The sequence below is a fragment of the Theobroma cacao genome, chromosome 3, assembly GCF_000208745.1.
Source record: "Theobroma cacao cultivar B97-61/B2 chromosome 3, Criollo_cocoa_genome_V2, whole genome shotgun sequence".
Classification (NCBI taxonomy): Eukaryota; Viridiplantae; Streptophyta; class Magnoliopsida; order Malvales; family Malvaceae; genus Theobroma; species Theobroma cacao.
Genome location: NC_030852.1, coordinates 12,344,000 through 12,368,713, shown reverse-complemented (window position 1 = coordinate 12,368,713; position 24,714 = coordinate 12,344,000). Strand labels below are relative to the sequence as shown.

General features: G+C 34.6%; 1 protein-coding gene and 1 long non-coding RNA gene across 3 annotated transcripts; both read right to left on the bottom strand.

The window, feature by feature from the left end:
- On the bottom strand, positions 12,443-15,155 carry LOC18587136 (NAC domain-containing protein 86). 2 transcript variants are annotated; one of them, XM_018116948.1, is made up of 3 exons: positions 14,953-15,155; positions 14,232-14,512; positions 12,443-13,009 (listed from the first exon to the last, which is right to left on the bottom strand). In XM_018116948.1, exons 1-3 carry the CDS (start codon positions 15,107-15,109, stop codon positions 12,731-12,733), a joined length of 717 nt encoding a protein of 238 aa, XP_017972437.1. In that variant the 5' UTR covers positions 15,110-15,155; the 3' UTR covers positions 12,443-12,730. The 2 variants fall into 2 exon arrangements, with proteins under 2 accessions (XP_017972437.1, XP_007010878.1); XM_007010816.2 differs by having other exon boundaries at positions 14,235-14,512.
- LOC108661096 lies at positions 13,407-14,222 on the bottom strand. Its single transcript, XR_001926913.1, has 2 exons — positions 13,971-14,222; positions 13,407-13,685 (listed from the first exon to the last, which is right to left on the bottom strand). It is a non-coding gene; the product is annotated as an uncharacterized LOC108661096 (long non-coding RNA).

Genomic DNA, 24,714 nt, shown 5'->3' with positions numbered 1-24,714 from the left:
GGACATATTTTTGCATTTACATATCAAGCATTAGTAATTTAAATTAATTTATATCAATTTAGGGACAATATAGTAAATTCCTTGACTTTGTTATTTGTCAAGGTGGTGAGACGTCCGGAAAAGGCAAAGGAATTGCGCCTGAGGGCTATTAGTCAGAGTGCACCCGGAATCTGGATTTTCGATACCGGTGAGTGGACTTGCATTTCAAACTTGTTTTGGGAAATATGAAAGATTCTATCCAACTTGTCTTAGAAAATGTACCTTGGGAACAAGCTTTTAGTAAAATGATTTTATATTGTGAAAATGTGCTATACAATGGTTTATGTGTTATCACAATATGATAAAATGCATGATATGCATTGGATGCTTCTTTACATGTTGATTTGGACCCGGCTATGTGCGAGTAGGAGTGCACATAAGCCGTTGCTGACCCGGCTATGTGTGAGTGGGAGTGCACATAAGCCGTTGTTGCCTCCGTAGCTTATAGGGCTGGATGCTTCGTGATCTTCCACCCTATGAGTGCTTTGATAGGTATGATCTGTGGCGAAGTATGACTCTCCACCCAAGAGCTTGGAAGAGGAGGGAAGGGACTGCTCCGTTGCTTCGTGATCCGGAGTGAAGTGCACCTCTTACCGAGTGAAGGGGTGGATGCTTCGTGATCTCCCACCCCCTAGTGACAATAGCATAAGCCGTTGCATATGAGATGATGATAATGGGATGATGTGCATGATGATGATGATGGGATGGTGTGCATGTTGATGATGGGTATATGGTTGTAAATGCAAATAGGCAAGCATTTGTTTTGTGGAAATTTGGAAGTTTACATGTGTTACATATTGCTATTGTTATTTTAGTAGGATGACTTGTTTTATGGGAAAAAGGAGACTTTTTTCCTTGATGTTCTGGTTCTCGCTGCAGCGAGAATGAAGTTCGCTACAGTGAGAAACTTTCTATCCATTTTGCTAACTTATGGGTTTTTACCATATTTCCCATTTCTTTGGTACCATAGTTAAGCATGGATTTTTGTAAAGTGATTTACTCATGTGGGATTTACATGAGGGGTTTAAAGGAGCTAAAACAATTGCATGGTTTCGAGAAAACGAATGCATCATGATTTCAATAAACATTCCTTATGGTATGCTTGTTCCCTTCTTGTTCACTCACTGAGTATTGTACTCACGTTTTATATAAAAAAAAAATTTATGTTTTCAGATCAGGTGACTGTTGGACCCTAGAACGAGGAGTCCCCGTAGTGCATCTCCTGGGTATGTATCTGGCATTCGATATTAATCCCTCTTATTGTAAATGTCTCCGCTGGAAGTCATGGGTTCTTTTGTATTTTGAATACAATCTAACAATGTGAATATGTGTATGCAATGTAAATTGCTAAATACATGACTGGTATAGTGCATGTATATTATTATCGATAATCACATTGTGTTTTGGCTATGTTAACACCCAGGAAAAGGTGTGTGTGTATGCATGATATGATAAATTTGTTAAACAAAGGTAAATGGATGGGCTTGCTTGGGCTTAGTGAGCTATGCTCATTGAGCTCATGCGCCGGTCATGGCCCTAGAAATTGGGTCGTGACAGAAAACCTCGGATTATTGTAATTGATGTATGGTCATGAAGTAAAAGGCTAGTAAATGATCTACTCTAAGGATGAGCTTGAATTTTGCTATGCTTAGTGTGGAGCCAAATGATTAAAGGACTAGATGTGGATTTAGTAGTTTGAAATTAAATGACATGGAAATGACAAATTTAGTCTAAGTGCCATAAGGAGTTCTATATGAAGATCGATATATGAATTGCTTTAAAGGTCAATTTAAAAATATGTTTGGTTCAATATGCAACCTATGATGTAAATGATTAGTCTTGAATGTGACTTCTCCAAAGGTAAGGGACTTAAAACATGTGGATTTTCATATATGCTCTAAGAGGAAGCTTTTGCATTCTAAGCTTAAGAAATTTTGATCTTATGACTGCAAAAGCAAGATACAAAAAATTTAGTGAATTGTCTATCTTATGGATGTAATTGGTTAAGAATTGATGAGTAAAGTCAAGATCTTAACACTAAGTGACATATGTGGAGACTAATGTTCCGACCGTAAACTCGTGATAGAAAGCTAGTTTTGCAAATTGTGGTTTCCATGATCATAAAATATACGGAGGTTATCAATATGTAGGCATACACTTGGAGTTGTACATCTTGTGATCCCCATGCATCATATGGAAGGAGATATCCCATAGGGGAGTTTACCCTGATTTATGGTTACATGCCTATAGGCTTGGCATGAGATTTAGAATGCCTTGGCATAAATGTGGAATGTATTGTGAAAGGTTGATGTGAGACCTTGACCTTTATAGACTCGTAAAGAAAAGTATACGCGATATCCCTGATCAGGGGTAATTTCGTTATTTTCTTAGTAAGCCTATAAAAGTAAGATTTTAATCAATATTATGGCCTAAGTAGGCATAAGGCATAAATAGATGGTGAAATTAGGGGTAAAATGAAAGGAAACCAAAATTTTGATGATTTTCATGGTAGGGGCAAAATGGTCATTTTTCACCTCGGGTTAAAATTTTAAGTTATCATGAACCCAAGATGTCTAGACCATTATGGACCTTGTCCCAGTGTCAAAAGAGCAAAAAAATTGCATAAAAGATTAGAGGAGAATAAGCTAAATTGTGAAGGGGCAATTTGATAATTTTAAGGGAATGGATAAGATTGGCTATAAATATCTTTGTTCCAACAGCTTCTTCTCCCATTTTCTAGCAGCTTGTCTTCTTCTTCTTCTTCCATCTCACGTTGCCTCTAACCTCCATGGAAGCTTGATATGGAGCTTGCATAATTTTCTCTCTCTAGCTCTAGTTTTCATACCTTTGAGCCCTTTTGACTAGAACCCTTGTATTCTTTCACTCTCTCACTTCAAAACCCTTGATAAATCTTATTTCCATACTTTTTCTCACTAGTTGGGCATTCTAGAGAGAGAAAGAGAGAATTACCCCATTGATTTGAAAGCTATTGGAAGATAATTTGACTACAAAGGAGCCTTAGGGTAAGTGATGAACTAAGCTTGATTTTTAGCTGTGAATAATGGCTAGTAATTAGGATTATGAGCTGTTTTATTGTTGAGTATGTTCATTCATTTTATAGTGAACATAGATAGCCATTTAAAGTGACAATTGAAAGCTAGTTAAGAGATAGCTTTTAGGGTTTATAGTATGTGAATTAACATAATGGTGATGTTTAATGTGATGGTAGGTTCTAAGGAAGCCCCATCATCCCATTTGGACAATTAGAGAAAATTAGAGTCAGTGAAAGGCTCAACAATATACCGGTGAGTGGACTTGCATTTCAAACTTGTTTTGGGAAAAATGAATGATTTTGTCCAACTTGTCTTTGAAAATGTACCTTGGGAAGAAGCCTTTGATGAAGTAATGTTATCTTGTGAAAATGTGCTATACAATGGGTTATGTGTTGTCAAAATATGATAATATGCATGATATGCATTGGGTGCTTATTTGTATGTTGATGTGGATCTGGCTATGTGCGAGTAGGAGTGCACATAAGCCGTTGCTAACCCGGCTATGTGCGAATGGGAGTGCACATAAGTTGTTGCTGACCCGGCTATGTGTGAGTAGGAGTGCGCATAAGTCGTTGCATATGAGATGATGATGATGGGAGGGTGTATTTGATGATTGATATCTATATATATACATATATGGTATATGGTTGTAAATGCAAAAATATGAGCATTTAATTTGTTGAAATTTGGGAGTTTGCATGTGTTACATGTTGCTTTTGTTATTGAGCAAGATGGCTTTGTTTTAAGGGAAAAGGAAACCTTTTTCTTGATGTTCTGATTCTCGTTGCAATTAGATTCATTTCGCTGCAGCGAGAAACTCTCAGGTTTTGAAAGGATAGGCTGGCCGAAAACTCGCTGCAGCGAGAATCCATTTTTACTGCAATGAGAAAGGTACTGTTTTATGATCAAAATCTCGCTGCAGCGAAAAACTTTTTGTTTTTCACCTCATTTTGATCAATTGTTGCCCTATTTTCCACTTCTTTGCTACCATATTTGAGCATGGATTTCCAACATTAAGGAATAAGTGAATTAAGCTTAATATGATGAGGTTTGGTGAGAAACCCTCGGCCAGTCAAGAAACCCTTGGTTAGTTGATAATTTAAATCAAGTGTCACTGCAGCGAGGACTCGTCATTTATTGACTTGATTCGCATGAATGCTATTAAAGTTTTCACTCTCCAAATCCCTTGTTGAGCATTGACTTCTTCTAATAAGTGATTTTTCTCATGTGGGGTTTACATGAGGGGTTTAATAAGATCAAAAACAAATTGCATTGTTTTGAAAAAGAATGCATCATGATTTCGTTAAACATTTCTTATGGTATGTTTGTTCCCTTTCTTGTTCACTCACTGGGTTTATACTCACCATTTTCAACTTCATGTTTTCAAATCACAAGGCAACAGGTAACTAGGACGAGGTGTCCTCGTAGACTTGTATCCATCTTTTGGTAGGTGTCTCGGCATTCAGTAGTTGTACATTCGTCCGAGTCCCTTCACTGGAAGTCGAGTATTCTTTTGTTGTGTATAGATAAACCTAATGTAATTATTAAGATACATGTTGTATATAATGTATATGCACTTGTTTGGTATGCTAGTATGAGATGGCAATGTTTAATAATATTTTGATTCTAAGTTTTGAAATATGACTTAGCAGTTTATGATGGAATGATGAACACGTCAGATTAATAGGCTTGCTTGGGCTTAGTGGACTACGTCCATTGGGCCCATGCACCGATCATGGCCCGAAATTTGGGTCGTGACAATTGAAAAGCCACATATACCTTAACAAGGTCAATAACATGAATGAGAGGGAAATATGAATGTTGATATGCTGAGCATAAAGAGCTTAAGGATGATTAATGCAATTATACTAAGTTAGATGGTATGATCCTAACTAAGAACACGAACACCTTGGGAGATTTTAAAATAATGTCTAGTGGGGTTAGTGAGCTAAAGTGTTATCGGGCATACAATGAACGATTAAAGTTATGAGTGGCTTTGAAGATAAGCCTTTGATTGATTAAGTTCTCAATGGAACCCTATTAAAGGAAGTGTTTAAGTGTTTTGGAAATGTATGGAAAAGCATAAGAGAATATATTAGCTTGACTTTCTATAAGAGGTCGAATTTGGATGGCCATGAGTAGCTTGTGAACAATCAAGCAGTGTAAAGTATGTGCTCATTAAGGGAGCTATGATTGGTAGCTAAAGGTGGAACTTTAGAATTTCATTGTCATAGTTATTAGATTATATTTTGTATTATATAATATAGCGTAGAACATCAATGATGAGGTTGTGTTCAATGCTTTAAGCCTTGAACTGTAAAATATGGACATGTATCCACCTTATGAATACCCTGATGAGATAAATTCGAAAGACTTTTCACAATGAGCAAACATTAAAGCTTAAAGAGCAAATGGCTATACAGTCAAGTTGGGCTCGTGACTGACATGTCACATAAGTATGAAGATATGATACAAGCATAAGTATACTTGGAAATAATGGTTTGAGGCAATGATTATCCTACCGTTTTGTGTACCTGGTGAGGTTCTGGTCTCGACATAATTGTAGACGCAAAGCATAAATTGTGAAATGTGCTTCCCCACAAGTTCAAATTTATTTTGAGTAACTATCAAGGTAAAGTGCTTGATAGCGATAGTGGAAGGTTAAATTATGCTTCAAATGTTTAGAAAAAGAGGGTGACATGGCTTGATTAAATGATACTACCCTTGGTAAGGGAATAGAAATGCACTACGAAAATTGTAGAAATCTACTTAGAAAAAAAGGACAATGATTTGAGAATTCAAGTACTCATATAGAAATAAAGATTTGGTAATGAGACATGACCTAGAGATGGAATACTACAATATAAATTTCGACTCAGAAAATTGACCTATAAAACACGTGGTGCTTGGAGATAGTGCCAATTAGTGGTTGACTCTTGTATGAGAATGGAATATTGAAATCAACTTTGTGTATTTACCACAAATGATGAGCATGATCTAACCAATTAAGAAAAAAAATGATTCTAAACTTGACTGTTGGTTATTTTGATTTTACAAACGGCTTATTGGGCTTATATGCCTAAGGCTATTCGAAGTTAAAATTTTTGGAAATATATATGTATGGATATATATGTTGCATATTGGTATAAAAGCTCATGCAGAGTTAGTTATAATTTGATTCGATGATGATATTCTATCAATGGTTATAGTGCTAGACAATGATTAAGATAATTTATCGCTGATTTTGGCAGTGAACAAGTGGATTATAATGTTGTTAGCTTAAAAGTAAGTGTTTATACTTTAGGTATGAGTTCATTAAATCCTATTATATCATGATAAAATTTGATGTTTTAATATAGCCTGAGAGGCTTGACATATAAACTAGCTTAACTGTGAGCTAGAAATTGTTAGGTTATTATGAAGTACACAAATAGCGAAGTATGACATGAATTTAATATCTTAAGGGGCAATGGAAAATGATGTATCAGTTTTGGTATAACTTCAACATATATAGTTTTGAGATATAAAGATGTGGGGAAAAGTTTATAACTTATGCGTAAAGGTGTGCATTTGAATTCGTATAATTAAAAGTGTAAAATTTGCCTTGATTGGTATAAAGCTCATGATTCAAGATGAATGATTATGGATTTAATTTTCTAAGGTAAAAAAGACTAAAAGAAGTTAATATCATAAAGGCCTTAATAGATGATTCTTAAATTTTAAAGTGCACTTAAGGAGAGATAAATGTTTAATTTGATCTTCAGATTGATAAACTAATGAGGCCATTAGATCTGATGTTTGGAGTAAATTTGAGAAATACCAAGTTAGATATCTTGTAGGTGATTGATGACGAGCAAATTAGCTATGACATTGGAAATATAGAAATGACTAGTAATCAAAATAAGACTTGGAAAGGAACTTTAAAGGGAAAAGTTTGAGCAACTTTAATCTTGAGAGGTTAAGTTATTGATTAAGAGATTGGTTAAGATTATAAAGGGGTATGTAAAATGTCATAATTTATTGAAATGCCTTATGGTATAAGTTGAGATTTATCTAGTGAGCACTTGATCATGAAAGTATTGGAGTTTGTTTTTGGGAATATGGTTACTAATGGTTATCGGATTTGAATCATCCGTGATGTTAAACATATATGAATAAATAAAGAGTGTTGGATCCTTATGTATTATGAAATTCTTGAATGGAATTTGTATGGAGGTATGTAAAATGGAATAGAGGTTGGTTGACCATTTAGACCCATAATTAATGGTGGAATAAATGCTTGAATGTTGGAAGGTTTGATAAAATATCAAAGTAGAGGAATTGCAGATGGTTACATAAACATGCATAATTGATGATTGAAGGATGATTTGATTGAGGTGTGACTAGAATTAATAGCTTACTTGAATTCTCTTCATAAGATGAAGGATGATATTGTTTTGATCCAACAAGAGTAGTACACATAACTATATACTATGACATCGTCGAGTTTTCTATAAGATTGAAAGTCGATATGATGCATAAATCAAGATTCTATGTTAAGAATGACCGACGAAAGTGATGTGGCAAAACTCTAGAACTTTGATTATTTAGCTTACGCCAATTTGAATTCGAGGACCTCAACCCCTATAGGCTCATAACTACGCATAGACACAATAACACGGGCCAGGGGTAGTTTCGTCATTTTCTCTAAAAAGCTCTCAGAAGAAGGTTTTATGATATTTTAAGGTCTAAATAGGCATAAGACTGAATAAATAATGTGTAATGATGAAAACACAAAGAAAACTAGAAGTTTCAATAATTTTCACCATACGGGCAAAATGATCTTTTTTCACCTCGGGTCAAAATTTTTAAGTTTTGTAAACCCGAGCATGTCTAGACCATTATGGACTTGTTTTAGTATCAAAAGAGTAAAAAGATTACACCAAGGATTGAAGGAGAACAAGTTAATGTGCTAAGGGCATTTTCATAATTTCAAGTGGAATGGATAAGCTTGAGCTATAAATATCTTTTTCTTCCAACAGCTTCTTCATTCTCTAGCAGCTTCTTCTCTTTCTTCTTCTTCCATCTCACGTTGCTTCCATCCTCCATGGAAGCTTGATGTGAAAATCTCACAACTTTCTCTCTCTAGATCTAATTTTCATACCTTTGTGCCCTTTTGACTAGAACCCTTGCGCTCTTTCACTCTCTCACTTTAAAACCCTCAAAAAGTCCTTGTTCAGCACTTTCTCTCACTAGTTGAAGGTTTAGAGAGAGAAAGAGAGATTTTTCATTATTGTTTGGAAGCTATTGGAAGAGAATTCAACTACAAAGAAACCCTAAGGTGAGTGATGAACTAGGCTTGGTTTTAAGTTGTTGATAATGGCTAGTAATTAGGATTATGAGTTGTTTTATTGTTGAGTTGTTTATTCATTTTTAATGTGATTAGAGTAGTGCAAGGAATAGCCATTTGATATAGTTGGAAGCTAATTAGGAATTACTAGAAGAATTTGAATTAGAAACTAGCTTTTGGAGTGATATTAATGTAAATTAGATTAGTTATGATGCTGTGTGTGTATAGGTCCCAACAAGGCCTCACTTGCCCATTTGAACCATTTGTGGAGGTTAGAGTCGATTAGAGGTTCAACAATACCGGTGAGTGAACTGCATTTCAAAATCGTTTTGGGAATGTGACTATTTTGTACAAAGCATTTGAATGATTTTATACAACTTTTTCTTAAAACAAGTGCCTTGTGAACAAGCTTTTGCTAAATGGTTTTATGTTGTGATATATGGTTGTTATGGATTCATGCATTATTGCATTATGATGATATATATATATATACGTTGTGCATGATATTTGATATTGTGTATGATGATTATAACCGTGTGTGTCCACGATGTGGGGGAATGCACATGCCGGTGATGATGGTGGTGTGGGAGATGGATGATGATAGTGCCCGTGTGCATGATGTGGGGTGATGTACACAATGGCACTGATTGTGCACGATGTGGGGGGATGCACACGATGGAGCCGGCTATGTGCACGATGTGGGGGGATGCACATGAGTCAAGTGTGATTATGATGATATTGATGTTTATCTATGTATTTATGCATATCTATGCTTATGAAATGAAAGTTCGTGAATATGATATATGATTCAAATGCATGTGAAATTTGGCATGATGAATCTTGAGAAATTCCCATTTTCTTGTAGATTGAGTTCATTGCAACACCAAATGGATTTTTAGTGCAAACGAGGTCCTTTTTACACTTAGGTGCTTGCTTTTCTCTACAGCGAGAAAGCATTCTCGCTGCAATGAGAAACTCTTTGCTTCTGTTACAGTGCCTTCACTTTAATGAAGAGTTTGACCACATTCCCTTCCGAACTGGGAAAAGTAGTCAACATTCAAACTAATACTAGAAAAACTGGACTTCTGTAGCAGAAGATATACTAGAAAAATTGAAACACATGCAAACTGATATTGTTTCTCGCTGCAGCAAGAAACATTCTATTCTGCATGCTACCTTATTCGATTTTTGACATATTTTTCACCCATTTAACTTCATGGATGGATCATGGGTTGTTGCAACACTATGAGGTTATTAATCAAAGTTTGAAATGAGGGGTTTTCAATAAGAATTAAATCAATTGCATTGTTTTTGAAACAAGTGCATCATGATTTCCAAATTCTTCCTATTGATTGCTTGTTCCCTTCTTATGTTCACTCACTGAGTTTTATACTCGCGTTTTTAAAATTCATGTTTTCAGATTTGGAAGCAGTTGGGACCTAGATTGAGTTGCACACATATGCTCGCTTTCTTGGTAGGTACTATGGCATCTCAGTAGTCGCATCTTCACTATGGTCATTCCGCTGGAAGTCAAGAGTCATTTTGTTTTATGAGTATGTTCATATGATGTAAAATACTAAGATACGTGTCTTAGATGAAATATGTATTTTTTAACTGTTAATGCCACCATGAGTTGAAATGTTAACATCATTTTGGGTTTATATTAATGAAATTCTTGATTGCTATAGCCCATTATTAAAGTGATTATAAGTTGGAATTATGAAAAGTGACTTGAGAATAGTTGATGGGATGTTAAGCAAGATTACATAATAGGCTTGCTTGAGCTTGGTGGGCTATGCCCATTGGACCTATGCGCCGGTCATGGTCCGAGAATTTGGGCTGTGACAACTCTGCTGACAATACAGGAATCCCTAGGACTCAACTAAACCTAGGGCTCTGATACCAGCTATGTCACAGCCCAATTTTCGGGCCATGACCGGCGCAAGGACCCAATGGGCTCAGCCCACTAAGCCCAAGCAAGCCTATTCATATAATCTTATACATTGATCCACGTTTCTTTAAAAATCCAAGATTCGTAGTGTTCAAATATAGTTCCTTTGAAAACATTTCACAAACTTCAATTATGCATTCATAATGGCATCATCTACCATAATATATATATATAGCTTGACCAATGAATCTTAGTATTTCACCTCAAGTATTCATATACTCATAATTAGGCTTTGACAATCAGCGGAGTGACTCTGGTCATCTGTAAGGTGGCGAAGTAGTGGGTTTTTTATAGGAGTTTCTAAGTACCATGGGTTGGCAAAGTAGTGAATATTTTTCATCTTTTTTTCTTGGAAAGTAGTTTGAATGTGTTCACCAATGTTCATATTAGCTTTTGATCTATGGCTACAATTTCATGTTATAAATAAGATGGTCATTATTTATTGACCTTATAGTAATGTTAAATATAATGACTTTATTATAAAATTGATCATTTATTTAGTTTGAAAAAAAAATATAAAGACTTAATTAAATGTAATAAAAAAGAAAAAAATTTAAAAATTTTTTTAAATAATTTAAAAACTCTATCAAATATTATGTAAAAAAAATAACAACATAGAAAGCAAAGGAGAAGGGCGGCTGTTCAGGGTTTAGTTAAGGATTTTTATACGAAGACCCTCGTAGCTTAGGGAATGCGTTTAGTTAAGAATTGAAGAATGGGTTGCTGGCAGCTCAAACAAACTATTCTGGCCATATGCGCTTTTTCCTGACTCAATGTTTTTCGGTTCAAGACAACGTCTAAGCCTAAGTCCAATGAGGAAAGAAGTATTATTCCTTTGTAACGTATATTTTTTTCAAGTTGAATCATAATTGAATGGAATTAATAAGTTTTTATTGATACAAATTGAATAAAATAACAATAAAATGATTGTACGAAAAAAAAATTCTCTAACAATGGAAACTATAACTGAATTTTTGGTGACAGTTTTTCAAGAAATTTTCCCAGCTAAGAAATAATTTTGGTGGGTTTAACTAAAATGTTGGGAGAGTCCAAAAATCATTTCAATATGTGAGTTAAATTCATAAAAAATCATAAAAAGTTTAATAACAAATAAAATAAAATAAAAGGAAGTTAAATCATCAAAAAGTACATCATTATATTTATGATTTTTTAAATTTCTTGAAAAATTCTTAGGGTGAGAAAATATTTTTTAAATGTGATCAAAGTCTTCAGAGATTTTAGAAAAAAATTTATGCTAATTGCTAATTAATAAAAATGACACATGTGAAGCCAATTTAGAAAGAGAAATAATATAAAATAGTGAAAGAAAATTAAAATAATAACAAGGAAAAATCAAGATTTTTTTTATTAATTAGGAAAATGGGGATTTGAACTCTAACTTTAGGTAAAGGATCATACACCAACCAATGAGTAAGGAAAAATCAAGGTTAAGAATTAGAATTTAAAAAAACTACAAGAATTAATAAATAACAAAAAAAACATTGAATTAACCCAATATTTAAGAATAAATAACAAAAATAAAAAACATTGAATTAATCCGACAATGAAGTTTCTATAAGAATAAAGTGATTATACTTTATTAGCATATTTTAAAAAGTATAAAAATAAATATTTTCAAAAAAATAAAACTCATTAAAAAAAAAAAAAATTTGGCCCCGCAGCAATGCATGGGCACAAAAGTAGTTCCTTATATAAAAATTATCCATAAGTAAGTTGTTTAAGTGACACCTGCGGGATTACAGTTTTGCCATCGATCTGGGCCTTTTTCATTTTTGTTTGTGAAAGAGGGAGAGGGAGGATGGCCTTGCCGAGATTGGTGAGCCATCTCATTGTCGCCAAGTCTTCTACTTTCGTTCTTTGAAGAAAGGTCAAGGATGTAGGAATTTTTAATGATTTTCCAGTTAGTTGAGTCGAATTGCATATAACTTTTTGATAATTTTAGTCGAGACAAATTATCATTTAATTTAGTTAATTATTAATAATAACTACCTGCATTAACCAAACCACGGGCTACGCGCTAGCTAGTAAATAGAAAAAATGACACCGAAGTAGTGCTAATATTTGATTTCTTGTTATTGTTCCACAAGTGACGCCCCAAATGATCACCCTCCAAGAAAAAGGTCAAAAGAAAATCCATAGAGCCACATGATAGACTGGCTCCATGGAAAGCCAACAACCAAACCGTAACAAAACAATACATCCAATCAGAGATAACGATTGAGATTTTACAAATATTTTGTAAATGTTGCGTCTTATTTTAAGAAACTCAGCCAATTAACTTTATGTTATTCACCACCTGTAAGATTTTTGAATGTTTTTTATGTAACTCTTAGCTCTTTAGTTGGTAAATACCACATTAGATGCTTCATCCCCAGCCATAGCACTAGTGTTAGAAGAGCACCATGCATCATCGGTGATAAACTGCATCCATGAGTCATCTTTATCTTCCTCTTCAATGCCCGAAGGTGAGGCTAAGGGAAGGTCTGGTGACATGGTTTCAGAATCATTGACAACACCTTGCGAGCACTCCATCAGTGATATACTACACTGCCCTTGCTCTTCTGCTTCTGAGCAGATGCCATTTTTCTTGAACACGCGACATAGTGCATAAGAATCCTGCGAGTGTACACGTGCAACAGGAACTTATAAATCTTCAAGAAAATCTCTGGATTCAATTAACGATGCTCAATATGAGAAAGAGAAGAGGAGATAAACATAAACGTAAATGAAAAATAATAAATTCAAGAACAAAAATAAAAAGCAAATACGTTAAATCTCTGAGAGGCCAGGGGTAGAATGCGAAAATCATTGGCTTATAGGGGTGTTTTTGGAATAAAGTAAAAAGTACGTAGCCGACAACTTACGCTGTCGAAGTATGTGCATGCCGCTTTTGGGATATTGGGATGTAGTTATACGCAAGTCGGAATGGTTTCCCTAATCATAATTTAGAATCTACAAACTTAGATCAAAGCGGGACAGAAAAGTAAAAAGCAAACAAAATAATAGCTAGGTCTGACAGAATATTGCTTTTGTCTTATTACGAAAGGCAAAGTGAAGCCAAACTTTACGGACTTGAGAGATCTAATAAGACCCTAGCAAGCAACGAATATGTCACCTACTTGTCTCGACTAATTTATAGGGTAACTATAGACTGATAAAGCAAAAGTGTACAATGCTCTAACTTTCCATGCAAGTCATGCATTTCCTACGTCGACTTCATCCGTCCATTCATCATCATTCTAATCTTGAAATCTCAAATCATGTGCTAAGCCTTTCCTTTATCTTGCTTTATCTGCTTTGAAGTAAAAGAGGTGATGAAAAAAAAAAGAAAAGAGAGCAATGAGAAAACACCATGCTTGTTGCTTTTCAAGTCAAAATGGAAGATATCGTAATTATCATGGCAATAAAGAATAAAACAAACCAAGCTAATAGATTGCAAGAAGTAACTTGTTTCAGTTGCTGGCTTAATCCTAAAAGTTGATAACACTCCTAGCATCTAGAATCTACTCCTACAGGTCCGGCCTCTGCTCATTAAAACATAATAGCAATATAAGGAGAAGGGGTCGAAGAAAAGTACAACTCCATCATGGACCCTTGGTTTCGCCCGTTTGGCCATCTAACTGCAATATGTTGAATGAGGGGAAAGAAAAAGATAAGAGTTGAAATTAGATGGTGATGTTTATAATGATGATAAACTTTACTAAAGCAGGCAACGAATGTTTTTCCTAGATGGTTAGAGATTGAAGTTAGTAGTGCTATCATTTTGTCAATGATTGTCTCTCTTTTTATGCAATCATCATCATGGCCAGGATTTGCGTTAACTTTATCATGCACCAACTACCTGAATTCCACAGGTGTCCTCGCACTCCTTATCATCAAGGCGATATTCATGCATTACCCAGTCCGTCCTTACTCCCTGAGGGGCACGGCCTCGGTAGTAGACCAGCGTCTTCTTCATTCCAATGGCTCGATTTTGACAAGTAACTCTCCTGTCCTTCCCAGTAGATTTCCAATATCCTGCCCTAGTCGCTCTGTTTGTTCTGAATCCGTTTGGGTACTTCCGATCTCGGGGTCCAAAGAAGTACCACTCCGGGTCTCTACTTGGCAAAAACGATTTTTCTGTCAAATACAAGAACGGCAATTAATGACAAATTCATGGCTAATGGTTCAGATTTCTATGATAATGCAAGGAGGAAAAAGGCAAACATGCTTCTCCCACAGTGTGAGATGTGAAATTCTTAGGAGGAGAAAAGTCTGAACAAAGACAAAGGTCACGAGGTGAAGTTCTTTTATGTATTCTTTTGATGATAAGAAAAAAATGTAACTCTGCTATTGATCGATTGTTATAATTCCCTGACATCATTACTGCATGCATTTCCAGTCTGTTATATTTTGATCATTGCACCGAAGCAGTGTGAGCACAATATTTACGAAACCATAGTTGCATTGAACTAGGAGACTTAGTTGCAGGAAAAAAAAGGAAAGATAGAATGAGGGATGATGCGTGACCAATGCTGCATTCATCATATACATAATGCAAAGAGGTAAAAAGAGTGGACCTGATAAGTCCCATGGTTCACATTTGTAGAGATCAACCTCGGGAATAATGTCGAGTTCAATTTCTTGCCCATTTATTTTCCTTTTGAGATAGTAATTCACGAGCTCTTCATCAGTTGGATGAAACCTGAAACCAGGAGGTAATCCCACCGGTGCCATTTCCTCACCCTCTAGATCGCACTATGCACCACTCTTCTTTGCAAAGCCTTTCCCCTTATCACTTCTACGATCATCATGTTATATAAAAGGATTCAAAGTCTCCTCTCTTTGGGTTATTTTTCACTTTTTCTTTAATAGATTCTTGGAAAAACGTTTCTGACAAGCCGTTCTAACAACCTCTTTAGCTATTTTTCAATTCCAATAATCATTCCCTTACCCAAATATTAATTAGAGTCATGCTACTAATTTTGCTTCAAATATTTAATTATACTCACCATGGCATGTAGTTAATTAGTGGACTAATTCACAGGTGAAACTAAGTCATAAACAAGATATTACAATTAAGGTAAAAATGGTGAGACAAATAATATCTTTTAGTTAAATAATTCACGTGTAAACCTAATTGTATACATCCAATTTTGTACCCTTGACTAATGGTAGTCTATAAACACTGAATTTTGTACCTTATATTCTAGAGACCTATTCAAGAGGGACAAGTGATGAAAAAGCTTTTTTGAGAAATTTTGCTTTAAATGATTTAAGGATTATAAGAAAAGCATTTACCAAAATTAGACCAAAATATTTCATTCAATTGATTTACATCAACCAAAAATTGACTCAACTAAACTCTTGAGTCTTTTCCTCCCAACTAACAAAAAGTTTGAGTGCAAATCAAATTTGTAACTAAGAACGACTCATTTAGATTTCTAGAAAGACTGACCTTGTGGTTTTTCCATGAAAAAATGGGTGAATTTTCCTTTTGTTTTTGGAGTCAAATATGGTTTTATTTCAAGATAGAATGTTTGGTTGACATTAATTGATTCTCATGTTGAATTTTTGGACATTAAGTGTTTTCAACCTCCAAAATCTTTTGGAACATTTGACTCATTAGTTGGTGCATGATCTCCTTACTTAAGGAGTAGGGTTCAAATCCCATTCCCCTAATTCCAAAAGAAAAAAAAAACCTTCCAAAATCTTTTGGAAACTTCCCAAGGGATGAAATTCCTCTGACTTATTGAAGAAAATTGGCCAAAATTACACTAGTACTATATAAATCCATACATTCTTTCTTAATATAAGGATGAGACTCTAATCGGAAAAAACATAAAGAAATTTACTTCTTATTGTCTAACAGCCTAGCCACAATCTAAAACCCTTTCTCCCAAGCATTGAAGAAACCTTAAACCAGTAGCCTTTAGCCTTCTCTTACCTCCAAAATTAGCCAAACACCTTGAAGAATATTGAAAGCCATGATTATTTGGCAGATTTTGGAGGTAAGAGAAGGTAGCCTACTTTATAAGTAAGGTAGCCTACTTTTTCTAATTTTTAATCAATTATTTGGCAAAGATAGTAGCTTTTGGTATTGCTACGGATGTGATCATGATCTCGCTTAGGTAAACATGGTTTCTCTTTGATTTTTTTCATGATGCAAAATTTTAATTTTTATTTCAATAACAACAACTGTTATTTAAGATCAAAGCTAAAGATATACCACAAGTAAATTATAGATCAAGGATAATAGTACCTCACAAGCAATTTAAGTGCATCGCCTCTAAAGGGATTTATGATTCTTCTTTTTCTAAGGTTTTAGAACTTATTACTAATTACGTCGTCTCCAAAGGGATTTTTTAGTCTTCTTTTTTTCTAAGGTTTTAGAACTTATTACTAAATAGTTTTGATGGCCAACTAAGTAGCAATCCTTGCCTATTTATTGTCACATCCCATTTCCTAGAAGGATCATGACCAGCACATGGACCCAGATGAGCATAACCAGTTAGGCCTAAGCAAGCCTCTTACCATAACATCGTTAAACATTCATCATTTTATGTAAAAGCATTTTAAAACATACATTTACATATAAAATCATCATGCATGCATTTGTAATACTCTATACAATTAAGGAACTTCTCGACTTAATTGTATAAGCTCAAGCATTTGATACATACATATATTTATCTACAAGTGCCACTGTGATAGTGTAGAATAACATAAACATTAAACATCATCAGCACCCTCGAGTGTCCATATAAGCTTTAGAGCCACCATCATAATCTCATACATACATTTATCCGTGTAAGATGCCCAACACTGGAAATAACAACATAAACATAAAGTAAAGATCGACTTGTCAGCGGAACATGACCAACCCTTTAGGCATCAAATGGTTACTAGACACCTACCAAAGAATGAAAACTGGACATTGGTAACTGTGACACTGGCTGCTATCAATATGCTATCATTGATCTACAACAAAATAAATGGGGAAAATAACATGTGAGTCATAAGACTCCATGAGTGGATACAAGAATGGGACAAGTTAGGGGATAAGAGTATTTCATAAACATGCACTTATAATATCATGTCAATTGTGATCAATTTAAACTTAACTCATGAAACATGGTGTTTAAACATGATTGAAATAACATATGTGATGTAAACAAGTGTGAATAGCCATTTGGAAAACCTTTTTAGCTTTAAAAAGCTTTCAAACAAGCCAATACATACAATTCTGTAACTCATCTATCAATAGATGATGAACATCTATTGATAGATTTGAAGCAGAATGCTTCCTGTTGCATTTTGTATGCTATTTGTTGATAGATGTTCTACGTGTATCGATAGATAGCCTCTAAACTTCTATTATTTGGGCAAAATTATGGATTAGATAGCCTTTGAAGCTTTATTATTTGGGCAAAATTGTACATTTTTCCCATTCCTTAAATTCCCTTACCTTTTAGGCCTATCTCTATAGCTCATTTCATTCTTCCAATCACAAACTCATGCCAACGTCGAGTATATATCATAAACATTATTCAAGATGAACTTAACATGAAACATATAATAAAGATAGCAATCATAATCATTCCATTACCATTGTCAACCTTGGGCCAGCAATGTACAACCTAATTGCTCCTTTGGTGTTTATGATGCATCATAGGAGTGAAGTCTTCATTACACCTCGTGCTAGTGGATTAGATCACACTCGTTAAGCTTTTATACTCAAAGCATTTAATGTGTGGAATGTCCATCATATACATGCTTACTTATCTTATAAGGTATATGAAATTTCACATCATATACACATCTCATGTCATTTCCTCATACTTACTCTTTCATCATATCGTATGTAAAACATGCATTACATACATAATCAAATAGCATTCATCATGCTTCCTCAAACATCTCATGTAGTATAGGGAAAACACCTCATAGACATAAACATAATAGTTTAGATGAAAACCATCATACAAGCCTTGACAGATTTCATGCCTCAACATAAATAGCATACACCTCATACATTCATGCATTAATCATAAATCAAATCTCGTACCCACACTAGTCCGAAGATCAGAGTAATCGAGTGGACTCAAACCTAAGATGCTTGTCCCTTCTTGTTCAAAACTAATACATAATATCATATTTACATACATAGTAGGTTGAAAACGGATTTTAAAATATTTTCCTCATCCACAAATAAATATTTAGTTTATAAATATTTACAGAAAATCATGTTCACCATTAAACTTCAAATCATGCTTCAACTTTAGATATAAAAATAGTTTTGAAAGTAGTGTATCCACTCACCTTATAGGAAGCTTGATTACAACTCCAATTTCGTGTAATCTAGTGTGTCAATCGTTCCTATCACACAATATTCATAACAATAAATTTTTAAACTAATAATCTCGGAATAATTAATCTAGCAACTTGTGAAATATATTCACTTTTTACTATATCCACTTTCTTTCTCTAGATTAAGCTAGAAATGCATAAATCTTCTAAACTTACCTTAAATGAGCTTAGATGTTGAAGAAAATCACAAAAACCTTAGCTTTAATCCTCAACAGAAACGTCTAGGCAAAAATCATAAATTTCCAACATTAAAATGTGAGCTTGAAAGGTTTTATAGCATAAAAATGTCATTTTTAGCTTTAAACTTCAAAACCAAGATCAAAATCATCAAAAGCAATGATTTTTCATAAAAAAATGAGTTGAAAGGGTTTTAGAGAGGTTTTACCTTTCAAAAAATGGCTAAAGGTTGAGAAAGCCTCATGTATTGGGTCATATTTATAGTTTGGGAAGTGAAAATATGCTTTTACCCTTTTTATTTTTACGAAAACGGCATTATCTATTGATAGATCAAGGCTATCTATCAATAAATAAGCTTTAGAACCCTTGTTGGAAGCTTCTTGATGGCCATCTATCAATAGATAAGAGCCATCTATCAATAGATCTAGTTATCTATGGATAGATTTGCTTATCTATCCATAAATGTTCTTCAAGGCACCTTTGATAAACCCTTTCTAGGTTGTATCTAGCAATAGATGAAGAACATCTATCAATATATTAGATACAAAAACAAAAATAAACCTTAGAAATATGTCCAATTGAACTCCTTTTAACACTAACTTTGTAAATCATCTTAATGCATGCAAACATAAATTTTTCTAATATCAAAACTTACTTTTTAACATTCCAAACACAAAATCATCTCAAAACTTTGCACCATGAAATTTTCCATTCACTAAAGTAAATTTCAAGTTTTCAAAAACACAATTTAAATTGTTCATCTAAGGATTTCTAACTTAGCAAATCTCACATTATGGTGGGGTTTCACATTGTCCCTCATTTGGGAAAATTCATCATCGAATTTAACTAAGGCACTAATCTTCACTAAATAAATGTGGGTATCATGCTCACAAGTCATGTGCAGCTTCCTAAGTGACCTCTTCACTGGTGTGGTTACACTATTGTACCTTGACTAAGGCTACCTCTTTGGAGCATAACTTTTTCACTTGCCTATCAAAAATGGCTATCGGCACCTTTTTACAGCTTAAATCATCCTCTAGTTGCAAAGACTCATACTGAATCACGTGAGAAGGATCCGGTTGTTATTTTTGTAGTACCAAAACACGAAACACTAGATGAACAATAGCAAGATCTTGCAAAAGTGCTAACCAGTATGCTACCACGCTAACCTTCTTTAATATCTCAAATGGTCTGATATGCCTTGAACTCAATTTGCCATTTTTGCCAAACCTCATAATACCTTTGGTTAGAGAGACTCGTAAGAACACATGGTCACTAACCTCAAACTTCAACTTTCGACATCTATGGTCGGCATATGACTTTTTGTCACGATTCGGTACTCTCCTTGAGCTTGTGACAATCGCCGCGAAGTCCCGATAGACATTCATCGCCCGAAATGCCGATCGAAACCTCGCAAGACTTTTATATTAGTTTTTCTCACCTCCCCTATGAGCTACAGTTGTTAAATATCATGTTTTGAGAGATTATAAACTATTTCCAAATCAAAACACTAGAAAAATAATTTTTGTCTCACAGGGGCATTTTGGTCATTTTTCCTCAAAAGTCTCGAAACCAGCTAAAAATGTAGTATGCGAGTGGAAAACACATATTTCATAATCAAAAATAAGTTTATATGTCTAAAACATTCATTTAAAATGAAACTATAACTATTTGAATAAAATAAAAATATTCAATAAAATATTCTATTTTCTTATAAAACAATATTTATAGAGTTACCGGTAAATAATTTTTGTAGCGTAAAAGCTAAAAAAATTCATACATACTATAATACAGATAACCAAAGTATAAAATTTAATTTACAGTGACACGTAGGCCTACGAACTACCAAAAGTAATGAAGGCTATGAACCTACAGTTTGTGAGGATGCAAGTCCAACTGTAGCCCTCAACGAAATGAGCTATCTACCGACTATCCTAAGCCTGAAATGGGTGGAAAGGAGGGTGGTGAGATTATATAATCCTAGTGAGTAAACAAATACCATCTAAAATATCTAAAGCTGAGTAAATAGAGACAGATAAAATATATTAGCATAAAAATGATTCTCAGCATTTCGAACTCATTTTAATAAGATAAAATAGATTCATTTCACCAAAATAAACAACGAGGCTTATGATTTTCTGAAAAGTTTGGCTCGTACCAAAATCATTCTCATACTCAGTTATCAGGGATACCTTGGCCGAGGGCTATCCCAACCTAGTCCGCCAAGGCTGTTAAAAAGTCATGTACGCATAAATCATGTTTTTATTTTGAAAACATAGCTGTTCCTTGGCGTTGGCTGAGTTCACCCTCACGTGGTGGTTTGGCGTGAAGTGAACTCTAATTTTTTAACCTCAAGAGTTATCCAACCGCGCCTCTCATACTGAGGTATGAATATAATAGGGTTACCGTGCCCCTCTAATAGGCTGGTCCACGGAACCCGTCAACTGCAGCGACTAATCAATAACCCACCAATTCAATAAAATTTAACAGCATGACATGGCAATTTTATCATTATCCAGTCTATCAAGGCAAACAACAGTTTATACATTTTCAACACAAATACCAATTCAGCCATTCATGCCAATATTACCATTAGCTAATCAATTAGAACCATAAATTCACAATACATCAAATGGTCTCCAATTACTCTATTTTCAAAGCCATCATTCAATTTCAAAATAATTTATAAAATCATTTCATTTAAACACATTTTGTTTATAAAGCATAAAGATTTACCATTTAAATTCATTTTTCCATAAAATCACAAAATCAGATAAAAATCACTTTAGATAATTAAGACGATAATAAGGTTACTCATTGTAATGGAATTGAGTTTCAAGTACTCCGATTCTTGATCCTTGGGTACTATCTCTTTACTTTTACCAGAATGATCACCACCTAGACAAAATGCACAATAAGCCATTTACTACATTTGTACTAAATTGTTATAAAACCAATTCAGGCTCTATACTAATGCATGAAATGGGATGTGAAATACTCGGGTAACTATCTAAATACGGTGTTCAATATAAATTCAATTATGTACCTAAATAAAATGGTATTCGACTAATTCGATCTATCATCCGATTAATTGGCGAATACGTCCAATTCAACTCCAAATAATTCCATTTTTCTTCCAATTCTCTAAACCATCAAACACAAGTTAAATAGCTTGAAATATGGCAAAATCATCCTCCCATTTTCTCTTGGAAAATTCAGCCATGGTGGGTGCATCAACACTATGATTTTTCCTACTTGATTCTAACACCATAAATCACTAATTTCTAACCAAATCACTTGAAATAAAATCAAAATCATCCTCAATATTCCACATGGAGAATTCGGCCAATGATGGGTGATGGAAGAACATGAATTTTTCTTGCTTGATTTTCATGCTACACATCACCAATCAACTAAAAACACTAAAATACATTGAACTCTAACCAAATCAAGCATCAAAACCTCTCTCTAAGTGCTCAGCCAGCAAGATACCCATCATGAAATCATGTGATTCAACCATGGAAAATGCAAAAGAATGTATGGGACGGGCAGATCACAAGTCAAAATCAAGAAATTTTACCTTTGATTGCTTGATTACTCGAAATCCACCAATTTTCTCTTGAATTTTCACCCTAGGGTTCTTGTTCTTTCTTTTCTTCCTTTGTTCTTGCTTTGGCCGGCCATATGAAGAGAAATGGGCTGATTTTGTGCTGATTTTTAAGCCAAATAATAAATGGATGAAAATTTGACACATGTCACCATTCCATTGGTCCATGTGTCATACTTACCCATTAAGCAATCTCTCTCCACCATTTAAATTTTCTCAATTATCCATGATAATATTGGGTAAAATCCATGTGCTGGACAAGTGTTGGGTGATGTAAAATTATAATTTTGCCCTTAGGTGGCAAAATGACTATTTTACCCTTATGCTCAAAAAATTGTCAGAATTAAAATTTTTCACTTCTCAAACTCAAATTATACTCCTAATGATCAATCTTAGTAAAAAATTTCATCCAACACTCACATCTTAACCTCGGCTAGCAAAATAACCATTTTGCCCCTAGGTCATGAAAATTTCAATTTGACTCCAAATCGGTCCTCGAACTCCGAATCACCATTTTAAGTCATTCTGGGGTTTTAAAGTTCTCAATTGCATCTTAAAATCTCTATTTGGACTAGTTCGAGGCTTAAATCAACTTAGTTGTACCATTTGGTACAATATCGTCTTTTAACTATTTTTGAGGTACCCAAGTAAGCAAACATGCATTCTTATGTAGGAATGGCATAATAAACATATTGTCGAGCTGGGCTTGACCCTTGTGGTGACTCAGCGTTGCCAGCATCCTCTCTCTAATCAACTGTATCTTGTTTATGGTTTCTTGAACTAATTTTGGTCCAAGTAACTTTCTCTAACCAACCTTAAACCAACATATAGGTGACCTACATCTTCGCTCATATAAAGCTTCATAAGGCACCATCTCAATGTTAGCCTGAAAACTATTATTTTAGGCGAATTCAATTAATGGCAAGTGTCGGTTCCAAGTGACTCCAAAATCTGACACTTGCCATCAACATATCCTATAGTATTTGAATGGTCCTTTCTGACTGTTCATTTGTCTGTGGATGAAAGGTAGTGCTAAAATTCAATTTTGTCCCCAAAACCTCTTACACTTTTCCCTAAAATCGACTAGTGAACTATGTGCCTTTATTCGATACTATAGTGATTGGGACTCCGTGTAATCGTACTACCTCATCAATATATAGCTTAGCATACTATGTCGCTCCATAATTGGTCTTCACTGGTAGAAAATGAGCGAACTTAGTCAATTTATCCATAATCACCCAAATAAAATCATACCTCTTACTCGAACGAGGTAGTTAGGTCACAAAGTCCATAAAAATATGCTCTCCCTTCCACTCAGGAATAGGCAAAAACTGTAGTAATCTAGTAGGTCTCTAATGCTCTTCCTTAACCTGTTAGCAAACTAAACACTTAACTATAAACTTAGCCACATCCTTCTTAAGGCCTTCCCACCAATACATCTCCCTTAAGTCGTGGCACATCTTAATGGTGCCTAGATTAACAACATATACAACCATGTGTGCCTCCTTTAGGATCTCTCGTCTCAAATTGTCAATATCTAATACATACACCCTAGATCCATATTTGAGTAATCCATTGGTGCCTCTAGTAAACATCTACCTTTTCCTCTTTCGAGGATTCTCTAAAACTCTAGTTATAAAATCATCTTTATCTTGAGCTTCCTTGATTTGCTTCATCAACATCGGTCTAACCCTAAAATGGGCTAATAATGCTTCAATATCATTAACCTCAAATTGAATGCCCATATCCCCCAACTTATGCATACATTGCACCAATGATATCTTCTCGACTGAGATATGGGCTAAAGTCCCTAAAGATTTTCGACTTAAGGCATCTACCACCACATTGGCTTTGTTGGGATGATACAATATTGAGCAGTCATAATCCTTAAGCAGCTTCATCCATCGACGTTGCCTAAGGTTGATATCCCTTTGCCTAAAAATATACTTGACGCTTTTATGATCTGCATAAACCTCACAAGTCTCATGATACAAATAATTCGTCCAAATCTGTAAGGCAAAGACTATGGCAGCAATCTCCAAATCATGTGTAGGGTAATTCTACTCTTGTCTCTTGAGTTTTCTAGACGCATAAGTGATAACCTTATTGTGCTGTATCAACACGCACCCAAGTCCTACTCATGATTCGTCATAGTAGACGGCATAACCCTCTGAACCACATGGTAAAC